Here is a 20,152-nt window from a genome sequence, read left to right on the forward strand (position 1 = left end):
TTTAAAGACAAGCCCAGACTCACTCTCTGTGCATGGGGAACCGGATGTTGCTCTCAGCTACTTCTCCAACACCCTACGGCCATGTTCTCTGCCAAAAATGATAGTAGACTGAGTCTATTCAAGTATAAGAAACCCCCTTATTTCTTTTATAAGAGTTGCTGTAGTCATGGTGTGTCTTCACAGCAGTAAAACGGTAACTAAGATAACTACCTGAAAAGTCTTCGGAAAACTGTGGTACTTATCATGGAAAACTGATGAGTAGTAGTGGCAGGTGGGTTTGAGGTATCAATTACCATTGGTACAGCTTCTTAGTTTGTGTGGGAAAAGCTGAGAAACTAATAAATAGCGTTACTTTGGGGTATGCACAGCCCTGCAGAATTAAGGTATAATCTAACATGGGTATCTCCCAAAGCTGCCTTGCTTTTGAAAGGATTTTCCCATGAAATAATAACCACTTCTGAAAATACAGATGGGATAATAGATATCATTAATGAGCCTTAATAAGATTTTTCTTTATTTGGTTATGCCTTCAGCGCAAACCTTGGAAATAATAGCTTTTATGTGCATTTAATTTAATAAGGTCTATATGCACATTTAACTTAATATGGTCTATTGAATAGAAAGAACCTATTAGCCAATGCTTCTAAGCCTATTTTTATGGCGTCAGGCAAGAGGGATCACATGGTTCTTTGAGAAACTGAAGTGGTACTGAAGTGATGAGCTCTTTCCACCAGAAAAAGAAAAAATGCTTAAGCAGATAAGAATTTGTATTAAGGGGGCTAAAGGGATGACCCAAAGGTGAAGAGCACTGATTGCTTCTGCAGAGGACCCAGGGTTCTATACCCAGCACTCACCTGGCACCTCATAACCATCTTTAAGTCCAATTTCAAGGGTTCCAATGCCCTCTTCAGGCCTCTGTGGGCATGGTATGCACATCACTTTCAGAAATACATGTAGGCAAAACACCCACACTCATGAAAAAAAACTAATAGGAAAAAAATTTTTCCTTTAAAGAATTTGCATTTCATTTGGTCCTAGTTAGCATTAAATAGCTGTGAAGAAACTCCATGACTGTGGCAACTTGCATAAAAGAAAACATGAAATTGGAGCTGGCTCACAATTTCAAAGGTTGAGATGGGGGAGCATGATAGCATGCAGGTAGACATGGTGCTGGGCAGTAGTTGAGAGTTCTACATCTGGATCTGCAGGCAGCAGGAATACAGAGAATCTGGGCTTAGAATAAGCTTTTTAAAACCTCAAAGGCCACCAACAGTGTCATACTTTCTCAAAGAAGTCATACTTCCTAATCCTTTCAAATAGTGCCATTCCCTGGTGACAAAGCCTATGGGATGTACATTCTTATTCAAACCACCACTTGTATCAAGGATTTCATGTATACCTTCAATCTACTGTTGAACTCCCTGATTTAGAGAATGCAAAGAATATGACAATAGCAACATCTCCAGTCTTTATATACAAGCAGGACATGTTAGTACAATGGCTTTTTCTGAAAACATTTAAAATATATATTGTGGTAGAGGCTGAAGATAACGTTCAATGACTAAGAGCACTTACTGCTATTGAAGAGGACCAGAGTTAGGTTCCCAACAGCCACACAACAGTTTACAACTGCCTGTAATTCCAGATTCAGGAGATCTGATGCCCTCTTCTGGCTCCCAGGACACCAGGCGCACATATGGTGCAAATACATACATGCAAGCAAATATACATGCATGCAAGCAAAATACACAGAATAAAATAAAGATAAATGAAGACATTATAAAAGTAAGTGTATTGTGGATATACATATATATATATATAACAAAATAGGTCTTAGCCATTTTTATAGTGAGAAGTTCAGTACTGTTAAGTATATTCACATTGTTGTGCAACTAATTTCAATAACACTTTCATTAATCAAAATTGAAACACTACATTGAAATGAAAATTACAGTAAGTAATTTCCTACTTCCCTTTCCACAGCTCCTGACAAACACTATTTTCCTTCTATTGAACTAACTACATTAAATACCTCATATAAGTAGAATTGTACAGCAGTTGGCTTCTTGTGATTGGCCTCTTTCACTTAACTTAATGCCCACAAGATTGATACATTGTGTGTGTGTTTTGTCATGTTTCATTATCTATCTGTTGATGGACACTTAGATTGCTTTCACCTTTTGGCTGCTTTTGAATAATGCTACTAAGAATATTCATGTCTAAGTATCATTTGAGACTCCTTTATCCATGATCTCTTTCGAGTTTCAGCTACTTAACAATTCTGAGTTATGTCCCTAGTCAAAGAGCCTCACAAAAATTTGAAATTGGTGTCTCACAGTCAAGCCATGTATACAAAAGACACCCTTGATCTTTATTCTATACTTAACTTCTCAATTATACAGATTTTACTTTCTCCTTTAGTCAGTACAGCATTTTTTGAATTTTTACAAGTATGAATTAAATTTATAATAAAAGCCAATAAAGATTTTTTAATGTCTATTATAACTAAACTTCAAAGGGTATCTCAGCTATCTCTTAAAACCACCAATCAAAAGCAATTTCCAATACGAATATTGTTGAATGAATATTTTCTAGTAAGGAACTGATAAGAGAATTATCTGAAGAACAGTATTCCTATGCAGTGTGAATCTGAAAATGAGGATAGAAAAGTTCCTCCTTCCTTTTCACACTAGAGTCTAGTGTAATGCTGACCAATGAAAGTGAGTGTAACTAAGAAGCCTTCAAAACAGCAGAAATAGCTATAACTTCCATTGTTTCATGCAATGGAACTATTGTTGTTACTCTCTAACTCTGCCTAATTCATAATTATACATTACTATAAAAGACATACACATTGTCAATGCACAAATAGAGATCTTACATCCATGGAAATGATAAATAGTTTATTCTGGAGCCAAATATGAGTAAAAATGGCTGAGAACATATATTCAGGTTTCCCAAAATACTTTGTCCCACCATGGAAGTAGTTACGTGAGGTTTGATTAGTTACAGGATGCAGAACTTCATGAATCAAATTATTTATAAAAATACATTGGTGATGGCAATGGCTAGTTGGCTCACAGCAAAACAGAAACAGCTCTGCTATAAGTTTTGGATAATATCTGATGGCAGTTTTAAGTCTTCGGTGGATGAAAGCTATTGATCTATTAAGGTAACATTGTAAGATTTTGATAGCAGATGGTAGAGCAGACACAGATGTGGGCAATAGATGGCTTTTAAAGAGAGTAAAATTAGGTAAGACAATTTGGTTATGGTCTACAACATTATAACCCTCCACAATGTTGAAATTCAATCACTTGGACTTAGAGATTCTTTAACACAGATGTATCCCTTCCCTCTCTCCCTCTCTTCCTCTCTTCATCCTTTTGGGAACTTCAGATATAGCAGATATTTATAAGTGTATGCATATGCACACAGACATATACATGGTACTTTTGATACTATCTGAGGATTTGAGCATTAAATATTTAAGTGATATTTAAGTAATTGTTTACTGAATATAAACAAGTAGATCTGTGGTAATTTTAAAGGTGAAATTAATCAACATGATGTATAAACTATTCATTCAAGATGTCTGTGACATTGTAAAGGATAAACAATTACTCAGCTTAGAATAACTCTTTATGGGTGGAACATAACAGTTAGCATGTTACTGTCATGGCATGTATGTCACTACTGTTAGTAGTTTGCTTAGCATCTGGTCCCTGGATTGTATTCTGTATCAGCACTTCTCAATTTCATCTTGTCCCCCTCCCATTATGAAGTACATGAGGTCTTGGGTTGTAGAAAACACACTAAATTTAGATTTTCTTATTGTCAGAAAAAATGGAATGCACTTTAAATTTTTTATTGTGTATGCATGTACATGCTGTGTGTATGTGTCAAGGTATTTGGCAGCAAAGGTACCAGTTCTTCAGGTGTCAGTTCTCCTTCCACCCTGTTGAGGTAGGGATTCTCTTGTTGTGAATGCTAGCCATGTACTCCAGGCTATATGACCCCTAAATCTGCTTCCCCTCTCTCTGCAAGAATGCGATGGTTATCTAACCACAGTCGCATATGATTTCAACCCCAGCACTTCAGAAATAGAGACAAATGATGTTGAGGCCAACCTAGTCTACATACCAAGTTCCAGGCCAGCTGTGGCTACATAGTGAGACCCTATCTCAAACAAACAAACAACAACAAAAAGAATGCTGGGATGATAGATGTATGCCACTACAGCTAGATTTTACTGATGTCTTTACATACATTCCAGGGATTGAACTTAATATGTTAAGCTTAAATGGCAAGTGCTTTTACCCACTGGGCCATTTTGCCGACCATGCTTTTTTTGATACCTTGCTTGCTTGCTTGCTTGCTTGCTTGCTTGCATGTAGTGCTGAAGATTAAACACAGGGCAAGTGCTCTACCACTGTGTTACACCTCCAATCCAAAAGGCAGAATTTTAATTATTTCTGTTTTGGGTTACCTCAAAATGGTACTAACAATAGTTACTTAATGATAGCTGAGTCTCAGCCTTAAACAAGATATATACGCTATCCCCTCACAGAAGAGTGAGTTGGAAAGAATGTGAAAGCCAGATTCTAGGAGGAAAGCTGACAAAATGTCATGTTCTGGCAAGACAGGGCCATTGTAATTATGAATTCACAGTTGCTAGGGTTACCTGCAGTGGGCATGCACAAGAATGCCCAGATAACCATCAGTCATGGATGGTGAAGGACCTTGGGGGAGGGGAGCCCTACCACTTCCTGCTGAACTACTGGGTACTAGAAAAGGAAGAGTTTTCAGTTGTGTACTCTCTAATGAGTCCATTGGAAACTTCTAAACCCATGATCACACAAACAACCTTGGTTGAATTCAATAGGTCACAAAACAAAACAAAAATACACGAATGTGGAAAAGAGATGGGGGTGAGAGAAGATTGATAGGGGTAGTAAGGAAATAAGAGTAATTAGGATGCATTATATACATATGTGAATGGTCAAAGAACAAATTTAATTAATAAAAATAATACTTAAGTCACAGTATATCTAACAACCCAGTAGTTCAAAATTTTTCATTGAAAAAATAAATCTTCAAAACATCAAAGGTTCATCTCTATTGGTTAAAGTGAAAGTCAAGGTTTTTCGTGTCGGCGGTAGCTGTTGTGGAGTCACATTACTCAGAACTCGTTCAGAAGACACTCCTCTGGATCGTTTCCTTGTCCATTGTTTTACAGCACTGTCTATTCATGCATGCTGCAAGGTGGTGTTTTCTAAAAAACCTAGAATTTCTCATAGTTTCCTTTTGGTTATTCTCAAGCACCAAGGGCATTCATAAAATATTTATACTTATCTTTTCTTGTAGATTCTTTACATGTTTTTAGAATAGGGACCAAGTCTACCATATATTTCTCACTTGCACTAAAGCTTAGAAAATGGTCTGCACGTCAGAGACATCTGTTAATTTGAGACAATCTCTGTTAAAAAAGAAAGATGATCATTAGCATCATGTCATTTTTGAAAGGAAGAGGGTCTGAAGAAATGTCTCAGAGATTAAGAATGCTTACTTCTTTTGCTTAAAACCTGGCTTTCATTTCCAGCACCTATATCAGGATCACAAATAGCGGTAAATTCAGTTCTGGCTGATCCGATACCCTCTTTTGACTTCTATGGTGTTCATAAACTCATGTAGGTACACATAAATATATACATGGACACATAGATACAAACACCCCTCCCCACACACACAAAGAGTAAATAAATAAATGAATGAATCTTTAAGGGAAAAACAGAAGGTGGATAGATGAGCTCCCCTGACATTATGGCATAAACTTGATCCATCTCTCCTCTCACACAAGGACCAGCTCAGTTGACAAATTCTTTTCTGGAGACAGGATCGACATTAACTTATTTAATCAACTTCTAAGGCTTAGATTTCTAACCCTGAGCCAGTCTCTCTTAATCTGTACTTTCAGCACAGACTGCCGATTTTCACAGCTGCCATCTACCAGGTGCTGTTAACATGGATGTTTCTGAGGCTGTTCACACTCTAAATTTCCCCAAAGCTAAATTTCTCACTTAGCCCTGAAAATATCAGCTCTGTATTGGTCTCTGTATTGGACCCAGGCTCTCTATTGGTCCTGGGTCAAGAGAATAGTGATCTTTTCAATGAACAATAATGGATAAATGAAGAAAGACCGGCAAAGTCTTTCATTTGTGTCATACAAGTTGCAAAACAGTTCTGTAGCATTTTCCAGGTGTGGCAGTATGAATAATAATGGCCCCCATAGGCATATATATGATTAGTCATCAGGGAGTGACACTACTTGAAAAGGATTAGGAGGTGTGGCCTTGTTAAAGCAGATTTGGCCTGTTGGAGAAAGTGTGTCACTGAGTGCTAGGGTTTCTCTCTCCCCTCTCTCCTCTTCTCTCCTCCTCTCTCCTCCTCTCTCCTCTCTCCTCTCTCCTCCTCTCTCTCCCTCTCTCCTCCTCTCTCCTTCTCTCTCCTCTCTCTCTCTCTCTCTCTCTCTCTCTCTCTCTCTCTCCCTCCCTCCCTACTGCTTGTGAATTCAGATGTAGAACCATCAACTACTTCTCTAGCACCATGCCTGCCTGCATGCTGCTGAGCTTCCCAACAAGAGAATAATGGACTAAACCTCTAAACTGTAAACCAGCCTCAATTAAATGCTTTATTTTATAAGAGTACTAATGGCTACAGTGTCTCTTCACAGCAATAGAGCACTGACTAAGATGCCAGGTAAGACCAAATCCCACTATCTCTCCCTTCCTACATCCTCTCTCTCTTTGATCAAATGTCTGTCTCTGGTGCCTCATCTCCATTCCTCTATTTGCTTGGAATCAATTATCACACAGTAAGATGTTCCTAGATGTACCTTCATCTGGAAGTCTGTCCACAATTTCACTTTGTACTCTTGTATTCTTTGTTGTTGTTATTGTTTTACAGATTCATTTAGAGTGCATGAGAGGAAGAAAAGTGATAGAAAGAAATAGATACAGAGATGGAGATAGAGACAGAGACAGGGAGTGAAGAAGAATAAAGCAAGTAGGTTCTTGCTGGGCTGAACTGTGGAGGGATGAGGTCAGTTTCTAGAGCGTCAGTTCTCTCCATCCACTAGGACCGCTCTCTCTTGCGCTTATGTCTTGTGCTGAGGATGAGCTTCCAGCACTCTCCTGTCTCCAATTTCTATCTTGCTATGATTACAAATATGGAGATACCACATCACACCTTTTTATGTGGGTTCCAAGTCTCGAAATGAGGTCATCAGTAGTATACTGCAAATGTATTTACCTACTGAAGTATTTCACAGGAGTGTTTTGGGTTAGTTTGATTTTGTTTCATTTTTTGTGTGGTAGGATTTCATATGTTCCATACTTGTCTTGAAATCTGCTATATAGCTGAGGCAGCACTGGATTCTTCATCTTTCTGCATCCACTTACAAGTTTCTGTGACCTTGAATAACCTCTAGTTTCAACTTACATACCACCCTTTTTCTCCTCTGTGCCTTTCTCATGAGATAAGTTACTGAAATATGTTCCCTGGAGACTTTTTATGTTTATTTATTTATCACATACCTATGTACTTATTTGGTGTAAGCCAAGGAAATCGCTTAAAAGAATACTTACTGCTAGGATCTTGAATGGTGGTACACCCCTTTAATCCCAGCTCTTGGGAGGCAGAGGCAGGTAGATCTCTATGAGTTAAAGTCCAGCCAGGTCTACATAGCTTATTCCAAGACAGCCAGGGCTACAATGTTATAATTTGTCTCAAAAAAGGACACAGGTTTGTTACTAATACCTGTGCAATAACAATAACTCACACCTATCTATATCTCCAGTTCCAGGGTTTCCAATGCCCCCCCTCTTTTGGCCTCTGCTTGTATTTCATTCACACACACACATGAAGGCAAAACATTCATTCACATCTAAATAAATAAATAAATAAATAAGTAAATAAATAAATAAAATATATATTTACTTTATTTTATGTATAGAAGTGTTTTGCCTGCACGTATATGTATGTAAGGCATGTAAATGACTAGTAACTGTGAATATCAAAAGAGAGTGTCAGATCCCCTGGAACTAGAATTGTAAATGTTTGTGAGCTACTATATGGGTTCTGTGCTCCTCTGCAAGAGCAACAAGTCAAGCTTTCTTTACTATAGCTCTGTTCTTCTCTTCCTTATCCTTTAACTTCTAAGACATGTGTTGCCTCCACAATGAAGTCTTTCCTCCATACCCTGGACAACCATGTGTGCATCTCCTCTCAAATGAAAACATGCTGAATGAATGAAGAAAGTGCTTAAATGATGTCATTTAAGCCAGCTTTTCCCAAACATTTCAGGTCTTAGAAAACAGACCAAAGTGTAGTCAACTTTAGTAAGTGTTGTCACAACATTCTTGACAGAGTTTTGTTTTGTTATGCTTCATATTGTCACCTTGACAGGATCTTCAATCACCCAGGGATAAATATATGGGTATTTCTCTGAGGAATAATCTAGATTGGTGACATTGGGGTGACACCATTTCATGGGGTGAGATAATAAAGTAAAGAAAAGGGAGCAGAGCCAAGCACCAGTGTTCCTTTCTCTGCTTCCTGACTATGGATACAATGTGCGCAGTCACCTCAAGCTCCTGCTGGTGCTCCTCCATGCTGGAATACTGTGAGCCTTTCTTGCTTTAATTTGCATTAGTCTCTTATCAAATATCTTGTCACAGTAGCAGGAAAAGTAAACAGTGTTATATTTGATGGTTACTCCAGTAGATTTACATAAGAAAAAACATGCTATGTAGGTTTTTTATTTGTTTGTCTGTTTTTGTTTTGTTTTTTATCTTTCTTTTTTTTAATTATGTATTTTCTTCAATTACATTTTTAATGCTATCCCAAAAGTCCCCCATACCCTCCCCCCCACTCCCCTACCCACCCACTCCCACTTCTTGGCCCTGGCATTCCCCTGTTGAGACACCATCTCATTGTGTAGCCAGGATGATCTGAAACTTAACTATATAAACCAGGTTGACCTAGAATTCACCGTGTAGTCCACAAAGATCTACCTGCTTCTGTATCCCTGGTGCTGAGAATATAGATGTGAGTGAGCTAACACATCCAACTAGAGACCATTTGGACCATCCAGAAAATGTATGTTTAACATTATGAGAAACTGCTAGCCCCAAAAGTGGCTGCACTACTTACCCAGCAAATTATACTGGCACTCTATGAAAGTTCCAATATAACCAGTACCCCCAGAATTCCCTGAGACTAAACCACCAGTCAAAGAGTACACATGGTGGGACTCATGTCTCTAGCTGCATATGTAGCAGAGGATGGCCTAGTTGGTCATCATTGGGAAGAGAGTCCCCTTGGTCTTGCAAACTTTATATGACCCAGTACAGGGGAATGCTGAGGCCAGGAAGCGTGAGTGAGTAGGTTGGGGAGCAGGGAGAGGGGTAAGGGGATGGGAGGGTTTTCAGAGGGGAACCTGGAGAGGGGGATAACATTTAAAATATAAATAAAGAAAATATCTAATTTAAAAAGTTAAACATTAAAAAAAGAAAGTTCCAATCCTTGACAGCACTCAACAACAGTATATTTTTAATTTAGCCTTCCAAATAGGTATGGTGTATTTTTTTTCTTTATGCCATAGTACCATCGTACAGTCTAACTGAATATTTGCTAAGCTGAAATAAATTCATCATCATTTTTATTTCTGTTCCTTTTTTTTTTTTATTCATGGTGGCAGTATTGAGAATTGAAATTAGGTCTTTGCACATGTTAGGCAGACACTCTACCATTGTATGCATCCCTGGCACCTACTTCTACTTCAAAATCCACTGTAATGGGATCAGTTATTATTCTTTCAGTAAGGTTTGCATGTAAGAAAAAACAACACAAAGAACCCACAAAGCACAGAAGTGTTTAAGTCCCTCTTATGCTCTGGTTCTAAATGAAATCAGTCACCCTATTAGAATAGCATTATAGCAATATAACCTCTAAGTTTCATGCCAACAAATTGAATGAACTTGAAGACTGTCAAAAAATACTCTAGTCTTAATGTTACTGAAAGTACCAAGAATCGTTATCAATAGTCACAACATTGAGTAAACTAAGCTCTGTGTCAGGAACTGTGCCTATAGCTCACTCATCCCTCCAAACTCACTACAAATGCAAGCCTGACATTTAATGATTCTGGCAATTTTACCCAAAGCCATACAGCCAATATGTGAAGGCCAGTCAGGGTGATACTGGGAACCTAGATCCTATCCATTCCATGTATCTTATTGACTGGGTAAAGGGGCTAGATCTTTCTTTAATCAATACCAACACCGTGAATCATTTGAATTCTGGAGAGGTATAAAGTTTCAGGAAAGCTAGCCATGCCCCTCTCCTCAGTGCTGGGGCTGCTTCTTCAAATGAGCCAGGAGGAATGTGGATGGAGGAGGGTAAGGACATTTGGTCTAAGAAACTTGAAGTGCCTGACGGGAAAACTGGATAATTCAGGTCTTAGTCTCAAGAATCCAGAAGCACAAATGACACTCAAATGAGCAAGCTGACAGTCCTTAAAAACATCTTCCCCTGAAGCCTGAGCTACAGTTATGTTACCAGTAACTTTCTGTGTCACTTTATAACAGGGGAGTAACATTTTACATGCAAAAGACAAAACAAAGCACAGTGATTTGTTTTGCATACCTATAATCTTAATATGCAGGAGATAGAGCTAGGAAGATCAGCTGATCAAAGTCACCCTTCCCCACTATATAAAGTTCAAGGTTAGCCTGGGCTACATGGGACCCTGGAAGCAAAAATATATAACCTGCATCATCTAATGACTCCGGAGTGATAAAACACATCCAGGGATAACAAAAAAACTGAGTCTTAAGAGACAAATCGAGTTCCAACACAATACAAAGAAATAAGATATTTCAGTGGATACTTGTTACCTATGTTCTTCCAAAACTATTAAAACTACACTTCGGTACGCCTACAGCTTGATCTTTTCTTTTATTATTATTATTATTATTATTATTATTATTATTATTATTATTATTGGGTGAGCAAGATAAGTATACATGCCAAGCTCCCATGTTTTAAGTGATCATTTTCCATAGCCCATATATCAAATTATTTCACCCTTCAACTCTGAAATTAGGAAGAAATAAGGCGCACTAGAAAGGAAAGTTAGCCAATAAAAATATATTAACAGCAAACAATCATTTCAGGGGATCCCCAAACAAGTTTCAAAATGTCAAGTTCACGTGTTTTATTCTCACAGAAAGACACCATCTGTTTCTAAATTTTCTATACAAGGAACCACATAGCAGAAAGAGGCTTCAGTTCCTCACATCTTAAAACCATTCTAAACAAATATTACTACCACGTAATTATTGTCATAGAAAATTATGGCAACTTTGAATGGCATTTGGCTCAAGCTGGCAAGTATGAAAAGTCAAGAGAAATTATTTTTTTGAACATGGAAAGCTTCTCTTAGGCTGGGCAAGTCCTGATGCCCTTGGACCTGCACACAATGTTCTTAGTATAACGCTTAACAACTCAGTAGTCATAGAACACACTGACAGATTCTCACTTAAATTCATAACTGGCTTACAATGCACAGTGCCGGTGATTAATGAGAAAACATTAAGTAGCAGAGTGACTGGCAACATTGCAGTCAGCATCCCCAAGTGGGCACATTACTGATGAGTCTCTCACACTTGAAATTTATACAACTCTAAGGAGGAAAAAAAAACCACATTTTTAAAAATCAGAAGCTGCTCAACAATCATCTGAACTTTCTACACAGATTTATATTTTTTCCTTCAAAAGAGAAAAACTTACTTAACAAGGCCACCAAAGAGAAAGAAGCAATTAAATACAAATACAAAAAAAAAAAAAGAATTAAATACAAATGAGACTTTCCATAGCCAGAACCTTACTGCTTGCTCAAAGATCAAAACTTTTCATCCTGACAGGTACATTTGTCCTTGAGAAGACACCATTTTTAAACCAAAATAAAGAGAGCAAGCCAATTTCCCCAGTAAAAAGTGCTGTCAAAAGTTTACTGTGAATTATAGCCTATTAGTATACCATATATAAGAACAAGCAGCTAAATTTCTCTTCTCCCAAAAGTGCCTCTAGATATTTATTCTTATGGAAATAAAACAGTCAGAACAGTTTTGAGGTTTGTCTTTTTGTTTTGCTTGCTATTTCCGACCACACTGTCAATTTTTTCTCTTCGTGAGCCAAATTCTGAAGGACCCCAGCCTATTTCTATCGAAGGTATCATTCACATAGAATTTAGAGACGTGGCTTTTAAGTCTTTTTCATATAAACTCATCCTAGAAAAACATTATCAGAAAACAGAGACAAGATCTCAGATAGTCCCACCTTAACACCATTACTCACCGGCAAACATGTTCTCTGTTATCCTCTGCTGCCTTGCCAAAGCCCCAAGGAATGGAGAAGGTCGACCAATTTTCTCCTTCAAGATCCTCCTCCATGGTAGAAAGCCAAAACAGCCCACTTTTCCTGAGGATGGAAAGAAAGTCCTCTTCTTTATTCTTTCATAAGAAGAATGACTGTTTCATAAGAAACAATTGCTATGAGAGAGAGAGAGAGGGAGAGAGAGAGAGAGAGAGAGAGAGAGAGAGAGAGAGAGAGAGAAAGAGAGAGAGAGAGAAGCAATCAATACTAGCTGGCCAATCATATTTCATCACTTGGCTACTTGGAAACCAGATATGCATAAACAATCACATGTTCCAGGAGGGTTGAGGATACAAAAAAGGAACAGCTCTCTGCCTTTTGTAAATTATTAACAGGATTTTTTCCCCTCTGATCATGATCAAAGATGCAGAGGCCACTCCTTTCAGAAAGAAGCCATCAGGGTTGGCAATGGACAAGCTCAAGAAAAACGCTCTCTGATGGTTGCTCTGCTGCTGACCTCCCCGAATCAGGACAACTCCATGTAGTTGAAATCAAAGTGATATAACACTCAGAGTGAAATGGCAGCTTCTGGAGGTCTGAAGAGGCCAATCTGCAATTTCAGCATTTGCCTCAGATGAAAATGAATACTTGCTCTTTCCCATGGGAGAATTCACTATGGGGTATTTGGCACTCCACGATGGAATGAAGCCACCTGCACACACTTCTCACATCCTTCCTCGATTTCCAAGTGATGCTGCACATCTCTTCTGGCATTCTTGAGCATCATCCAAATTTGAGATTTAACACATCTACCTTGGAGCAATTTGAAAGCTGCCAATTTTAATACTAGACCCTACTCAGTAATTTCAATTCTGTAGGAAAGTGCTGATCCATAAAGTATTTAGAAAGTACCAGCTTCCCATAAGAGGAAACATTTGGGTAATGCTCTGATGAGTGACAGGCAATGGTTCCTTTCCTCCAGACCTAGAACTCTTACCCTTTGTGACATTAACAGTGTAGGCTAGAGACTTGTTCTTACATAGAGAGGCTGTCCTATGCATTGGCTGTTCAGCAGCATTCCTGGACACTTTTCATGGCATGAACATAGCATTTCTTCTCTTGTGACACCAAAATTATTGTAGTCATTGTCAAGCTACTCTTCTGACACCTGAGAAGCAAAATTCACTCCAAATGAAGCCACTGGGCCAGACTGCTTTCTGTCCTGCAGTTTATTCCAAGGAGGAAGAATGTTCCTATGAGAGCCTTCTAGCTGAGATAGCTTTGAGTCTAAGGCAGATGGTAGGCAAACAGTCAAAGCTTGGGGTGAAACACGCAACTCATCTGTCCAAGTGCAGGTGGCTAATTAGACTTGTCAAAATAGAGACACATTTAACATGAGGGGGAAAATTCCATTCTCCAATGACATTTGCCAACTTTCTTGCTATCACAGTGTACTAAAACAGATCTGGAATATGCTCATTTCTCCTTGGTTCTCCAGTCATTATTTTACCTTGGTTGCATTTATTTTACTGAAAAGCTGGCTTGTTCCAGAGAACTCTTTCTAGCTGATCTTTGACAGCAAAGCAAATGAAGGCACAGATAATGAGGAAGTAAATTCTTGGATTAGTTATGTAACCCTTAACCAACCCCAGTTGGGATGTTTCCTTGAGAACCTTATATTTCTGCACAAAAGGGTTTTGGGGAAAAATCTTTTCAATTAAATACACTATCAGCAGTCTATCTCCACTGGGAAAATGAAGTGGATGGTGTCACAAGCAAAAGCACATTTCAGAGAACACACACAGTGATAGCACCTCATTAAAAAGAACGATATGCCTGAGGGAGAACCACAGCAGAGGGGAAGTTTTCTTGAGACTGGGGGTGATCAAATTAAAGACAAGTTCCTCAGATGGTCAGCCGTGTCAGTACAGCTCTCTGCTCACTTTGGAGGTCACTGTGGAACTCAGTCAAGGCTTTCTTTCTACTCTAAATGTTTGTAAGTTTTCCTCCCTTTGCCCAATAGACCTACATTTTCCTTCTGCCTGATTGAGAGTTCACTTCCTATGTCATCTTCCACTTCCTCTAAAGGAACAAAGCATCCTTTCTCAGTGCCCCTGAAGGATTTTGAGACCTCAGTAAAAGCCTCCATCCATAGCTACCTGCACTCCCTGTTTCTGATAGAGGACAAGCCTGGTGGGAATAACCAGTTTTAGTTGTTAGGTTTTATTTTGTGTGTGTGTTTTTCTTTTAAGGGGTCAAGTTGTTGCTGTTCTTATCCGTATACAAAGTATTGGGTTTCATTATGGCATTGTTCAAAATATTTCTTTTTGATGATTCTCATCCCTGTCTCTTCTCCTCCCATGCCCCTGCCACTTCTACCATCAATAACCTCCTTCCTACTTTCAGGTCACATGTGTCCTTTTGTCTCTCCCTTTACAGCCTATTCCCAACTTCACACGAACTTATACATACATATAAACATGAAAATTTAAGACCAAAAAATAAGAGATGTGTAATTTTTCTTGTTCTGAGTCTGGCTCATTTTGCTTATTAAAATTCTCTTTAAGTATGTCCCACAAATTATATAATTTCATTTGTCTTAACTGCTGAGTAAAATTTCATCTGTTATCTGTACTGTATTTCTTTATAACAGTAGTTCTTAACCTGTGAGTTGCTATGTCTTTGAGTGTTGAATGACTGTTTCATGGGGTGTTATCAAGGACCATGAGAAAACATAGATATCTATATAATGATTCATAGCAGTAGCAAAAATTACACTTGTGAAGTAGCAAAAAAAAAATTATGGTTGGAGTTCACCAAAACATGAGGAACTCTATATTAAAGGATTGCAACATTAGGAAGTTTGAGAACCACTGTGTTATACAATCGTCTGTTCGTGGACACACTAACTTGTTGCATTTCCCTAATGGTTCTTGTTTTTCCTTTAGTTTTGGGGGCTGTTATTTTGTTTATTTTTTGGTTTGGGTATGTGTGAGTAATCTCATGCATGCACATATGTTTATTTATGTTATGCACACACATGCACATGGAGACCAGAGTTTCTCTACCACTTTCCACCTTCGACGGAGTCTCTCACTGAACTTGAGACTCATCAATTTGTCTAGATGTGATGGCCAGAAAATGCCCAGGATCCACCTATCTGTGCTACCCCATTACTAAGATTATAAGCATGTACCAACATATCCAGCTGTTTCCACACTGCTAAGGGTTCAATCTCAGATTCCAGTGACTATATGACAAGCACTTTACCAACTGAGCCATCTCTCCGGCCCATCCTTGATATCATTATGAATATTGCAACAATAAGTAAGCATGGACACAAAACTATCTCCATAGTAGGGTATACAATCTTTGGAGTATGTGCCCAGGGAGGGTACCACATTTTGTCTACTTTGTTCATGAAGTCCTGAACAGTGAACTTCCCCATAGCAAGCTTTCAGTTATAAAATCTAAAGTAAGTAAATTGTTATCTTCCTTGTTAGAGTATGGAATCTTCAATGCCAAAAGAAACAAAACAACAAAATCATAAAGCAGGGGAGGTATCTCAACCCTTGAAGACATGAACTTGAGCCAAAGAACCCATGTAAAAGTCAGGTGGTTTGCTTGTAACCTGATGCTTTTAGTTTATGCAGTGCTAGGGATCTAACGTAGAGCTTCAGAAACTCTGGGCAATGACTAACTGAGCTGCCTCCCCAGTCCCACTGATGGTTATTTGTCCCTCAACTTTGACCAAAAGTAGTAGTTACTTTTTTCTAACAGAGAAAGCAATGAAAATGCATTTCAGAAAAAGCAAGAGCCATAGTCTACAGGCTCACTGACTCTATAGCCAAATGTCATTAAACTGGGAAGCATTCTTCTTCACCTCAAAGGACAATTATGGAGTGTTATGTCCCTCAGGTTAGTTTACCATACCACTTGGGATTTAATCAAATTATTATAGACATTGTCTTAACTCACAAAACCTTTCTAATGCTTTGACACTTTAATAAAGATTCTCAGAGATGATCCTGTGCTACAGCTCTCCATACACAAATACCACCAGGAGAGAGCTTGTCTCCCAGGAGTGCTGACACAACTCTGAGCACTGATAAGACCACCACTTCTGCTCAAATTCCTGGCCCAAGAGGGACCTGCAAAGAGCCATCAGGACAAAGGAACCAAGGAACAGCTGGGGACAGGATCCTTCCAGTTTCTGTCTGCACCCCTGAGCTGACCATGTGCCATACCTTTCCATATCCAAATTCCTCCCAGAGAGATTTGGTCTCCCAGGAGTACTGACACACAGACTTGCAGGAGGGATAAGCCACAGTCAGAGGCAGAAAGACCAGATAACACCAGGGATAACCAGATGGCAAGAGGCAAGGGCAAGAACATAAGAATCAGTTCTGCAATCACAGTGAGCCCTGGATACTCCAACACTCCAGAAAAGCAAGACTATGATTTAAAATCATATATCATGATGATGAATGAAGATTTTAAGAAGGACATAAATAACTCCCTTAAAGGAATACAGGAGAACACAGGTAAACAGGTAGAATCACTTTAAGATGAAACACAAAAATCCCTTAAAGAATTACAGGAAAACACAATCAAACAGATGAAGGAATTAGACAAAACCATCTAAGATATAAAAATGGCAAAAGAAACAATAAAGAACTCACAAAGGGAGACAACCCTGAAGATATAAAACCTAGGAAAGATCAGGAGTTACAGATGCAAGCATCACCAACAGAATACAAAAGATATAAGAGAGAATCTCAGGTGCAGAAGATACCATAGAAAACATGGACACAACAGTCAAAGAAATGGAAAATGTGAAAAGGTCCTAACCCAGAACATTCAGGAAATCCAGGACAAAATGAGAAGACCAAACCTAAGGATAATATGTATAGAAGAAAGTGAAGATTCCCAACCTAAAGGGACAGTAAATATCTTCAACAGAATTATAGAATAAAACTTCTCTAAACCTAAAAGAAAGAGATGCTCATAAACATACAAGAAGCCTACAGAACTCCAAATAGACTGGACCAGAAAAGAAATTCCTCCTGACACATAATAATAAGAACAACAAATGCACTAAATAAAGATAGAATATTAAAAGCAGTAAGGGAAAAGGGTCAAGTAACATAAAAAGGCAGGCCTATCAGAATTACACCAGACTTCTCACCAAAGACTATGAAAGCCAGAAGATCCTGGGCAGATATCATACAGACTCTAAGAAAACACAAATGCCAGCCCAGGCTACTATACCCAGCAAAACTCTCAATTACCATAGATGGAGAAACCAAGATATTCCAGGACAAAACCAAATTTACACAATATCTTTCCTCAAATCTAGCCCTACAAAGGATAATAGATAGAAAACTCCAACACAAGGAGGGAAACTACACTCTAGAAAAAGCAAGAAAGTAATCTCCTTTCAACAAACACAAAAGAAGATAGCCATGCAAACATAATTCCACCTCTAACAACAAAAATAACAGGAAGCAACAATCACTATTCCTTAATATCTCTTATCATTAATGGACTCAGTTCCCCAATAAAAAAAGACATAGCCTAACAGACTGGATTTGCGAACATGACCCAGTATTTTGCTGCAAACCGAAAATGCACCTCAGTGTCAAAGATAGACACTACCTCAGAGTAAAGGACTGAAAAACTATTTTCTAAGCAAATGGTGCAAGAAGCAAGCTGGAGTAGTCATTCTAATATCGAATAAAATAGACTTTCAACCAAAATTATCAAAAATGATAACCAACCATTGGAGTGAGTGTGTGGGTCCCTGATGAAGGAGTTGGCGAATGGACTGAAGGAGCTGAGGGGGTTTGGAGCCCCATGGGGGTAGCAATAGTTTCAACTGGCCAGAATCCCTGGAACTCCCAGGAACTGGACCACCGACCAAAAAGTACATATGGAGGGACCCATGTCTTTGGCAGAATATGTGGCAGAGGATGGCCTTGTTGGACATCAGTGGAAGGAGTGGCCCTTGGGCCTGAGGACCTTCAATGCTCCAGTGTCAAGGAATGCCAGGGCTGGAAGGCAGGAGTGGGTGCATGGAAGAGCACCCTCATAGAGGCAGGGGCAGGAGGGATGGGATAGGGAGTTTCTGGAGGGAAGATCTGGAAACGGGATAACATTTGAAATGGAAATATAGAAAATATCCAATAAAAAAAAGAAAATATATATAGTTCCTCATTTTGGGGTGTGCCACAACCATAAAATTGATTTCATTGCTACATTGTAACTGTAATTTTACTACTATTATGAATCATAACATAAATATTTTTTAAGACAGAGGTTTGCTAAAGGAGTCACGGCCCACAGGTTGAAAACAACTGCTTTGGAGCATCCTTGTAATTTGTTCTTGTCCCTTGCACAACTGAATCCTCTGCTCTGTTTATCTTACTACTTCTTTTATTCTTCGTGGGTGTATTTGCCCTCCATAGATTTTGTTCACAAAGCATATTTTTTCCATTGCATCATGCTCATGTCAACTGAATTACAAAAATCCTTTATATAATCAAGATACAATTCTTTTGTTGAGTACATGTTTTGAAAATATTATCTTCCAATTGCTTTTTCATTTGCAAAAGTATCTTTTGAAGCACCTCAATGGAACTGTTGATCAAAACTGATTTTACCTGTTTTTCCTCTTCAATGATTTCTTAGTAGCAAAAACCAAAACAAAACCAGAAAGAAAAAATAAGTACCAAAGCCAAGTCCATGAGAGTTTCTGTTATGTTTGCTTCTTTTCTTCCTTCTCTTCTTCCTTTTGGTGTATGTGTGTGTGTGGGGGGGGGGGGGTTGGGATAGAGAAGTAGAAGTAGAACTTCCTAGGCAGACCTAGCTGACATGAACTTGTTGTATAAACCAAAACAGTCCTCAAAATTTCAGAAATCTTGTAGTTATAAGACCTACATTTCAGCCTATGTTTCTTTTTGTGTTTTGTTTTGTGTTGTTTTAGTTTCTCATTTTCCATCCTCTCTCTCTCTCTCTCTCTCTCTCTCTCTCTCTCTCTCTCTCTCTGTGTGTGTGTGTGTGTGTGTGTGTGTGTGTGTGTGTTTGGTATTTGGTGCATGTTCATACATACATTCATGAAAATCCATTTTCTCCAATATGGCTATCCAGTTGTATCAGCCTCATTTACAAAGAGATTGCCTTTCTCACATTGAATTTCCCTGGCCATTTTCGTGCATCAAAAATTAATTAATCATGTATATGTAAGTTTATACTGCCACTTTATTTCATTCTATTAATCCAATATGCCTACCTTTCCACCAGTTACCCTATTACTAGGGAAACTGGGGTCTTTTCTTTGGATTCTTGACATTGTTAATAAAAGAATTTAAGATTGAAGTCATTTTGCTAAAATTTAAAAGAAAAAAAAAAGAACACTGGGCAGACAAGCTGCCAGGAAAAGGGACATAAAGAGGAAGCAGTGTGTATGTGGGACATAAAGAGGAAGCTGTGTGTGTGTGTGCGTGTGTGTGTGCGTGTGTGTGTGTGTGTGTGTGTGTGTGTGTGTGTGTGTGTGTTGGGGGAGATGATGGGGGTCAGGCTAGTCACATTTTTTGTTTTGTTTTGTTGTTTTGTTTTGTTTTGTTTTGTTTTGTTTTGTTTTGTTTTGTTTTGTTTTGTTTTGTGACAGGACTTCTCTATGTAGACCTAGCTGTCCTGGAACTCACCATGTAGA

The 20,152-nt window shown here is 38.5% G+C and overlaps 1 protein-coding gene and 1 pseudogene across 5 annotated transcripts in view; one reads left to right on the forward strand and one right to left on the reverse strand.

Moving 5' to 3' along the window:
• Positions 1 to 20,152, reverse strand: part of Frmpd4 (FERM and PDZ domain containing 4) — a 1,105,936-nt gene that overhangs the window by 964,222 nt on the left and 121,562 nt on the right. For 2 of the 5 annotated variants that reach the window (NM_001369234.1, XM_017318528.2), the window contains exon 3: positions 12,421 to 12,543. In NM_001369234.1, the coding sequence (NP_001356163.1) occupies positions 12,421 to 12,515 (95 nt within the window). In that variant the 5' untranslated portion in view covers positions 12,516 to 12,543. Of the gene's footprint in view, positions 1 to 12,420; positions 12,615 to 12,955; positions 13,007 to 20,152 lie in introns of those variants that run through there. The other 3 variants (XM_006528885.4, NM_001033330.4, XM_011247834.3) reach the window with 3 other exon arrangements.
• Gm7209 overlaps positions 13,630 to 20,152 on the forward strand; it is a 97,195-nt pseudogene continuing 90,672 nt past the window's right edge.

This window comes from Mus musculus, chromosome X (genome assembly GCF_000001635.26).
Source record: "Mus musculus strain C57BL/6J chromosome X, GRCm38.p6 C57BL/6J".
Lineage (NCBI taxonomy): Eukaryota > Metazoa > Chordata > Mammalia > Rodentia > Muridae > Mus > Mus musculus.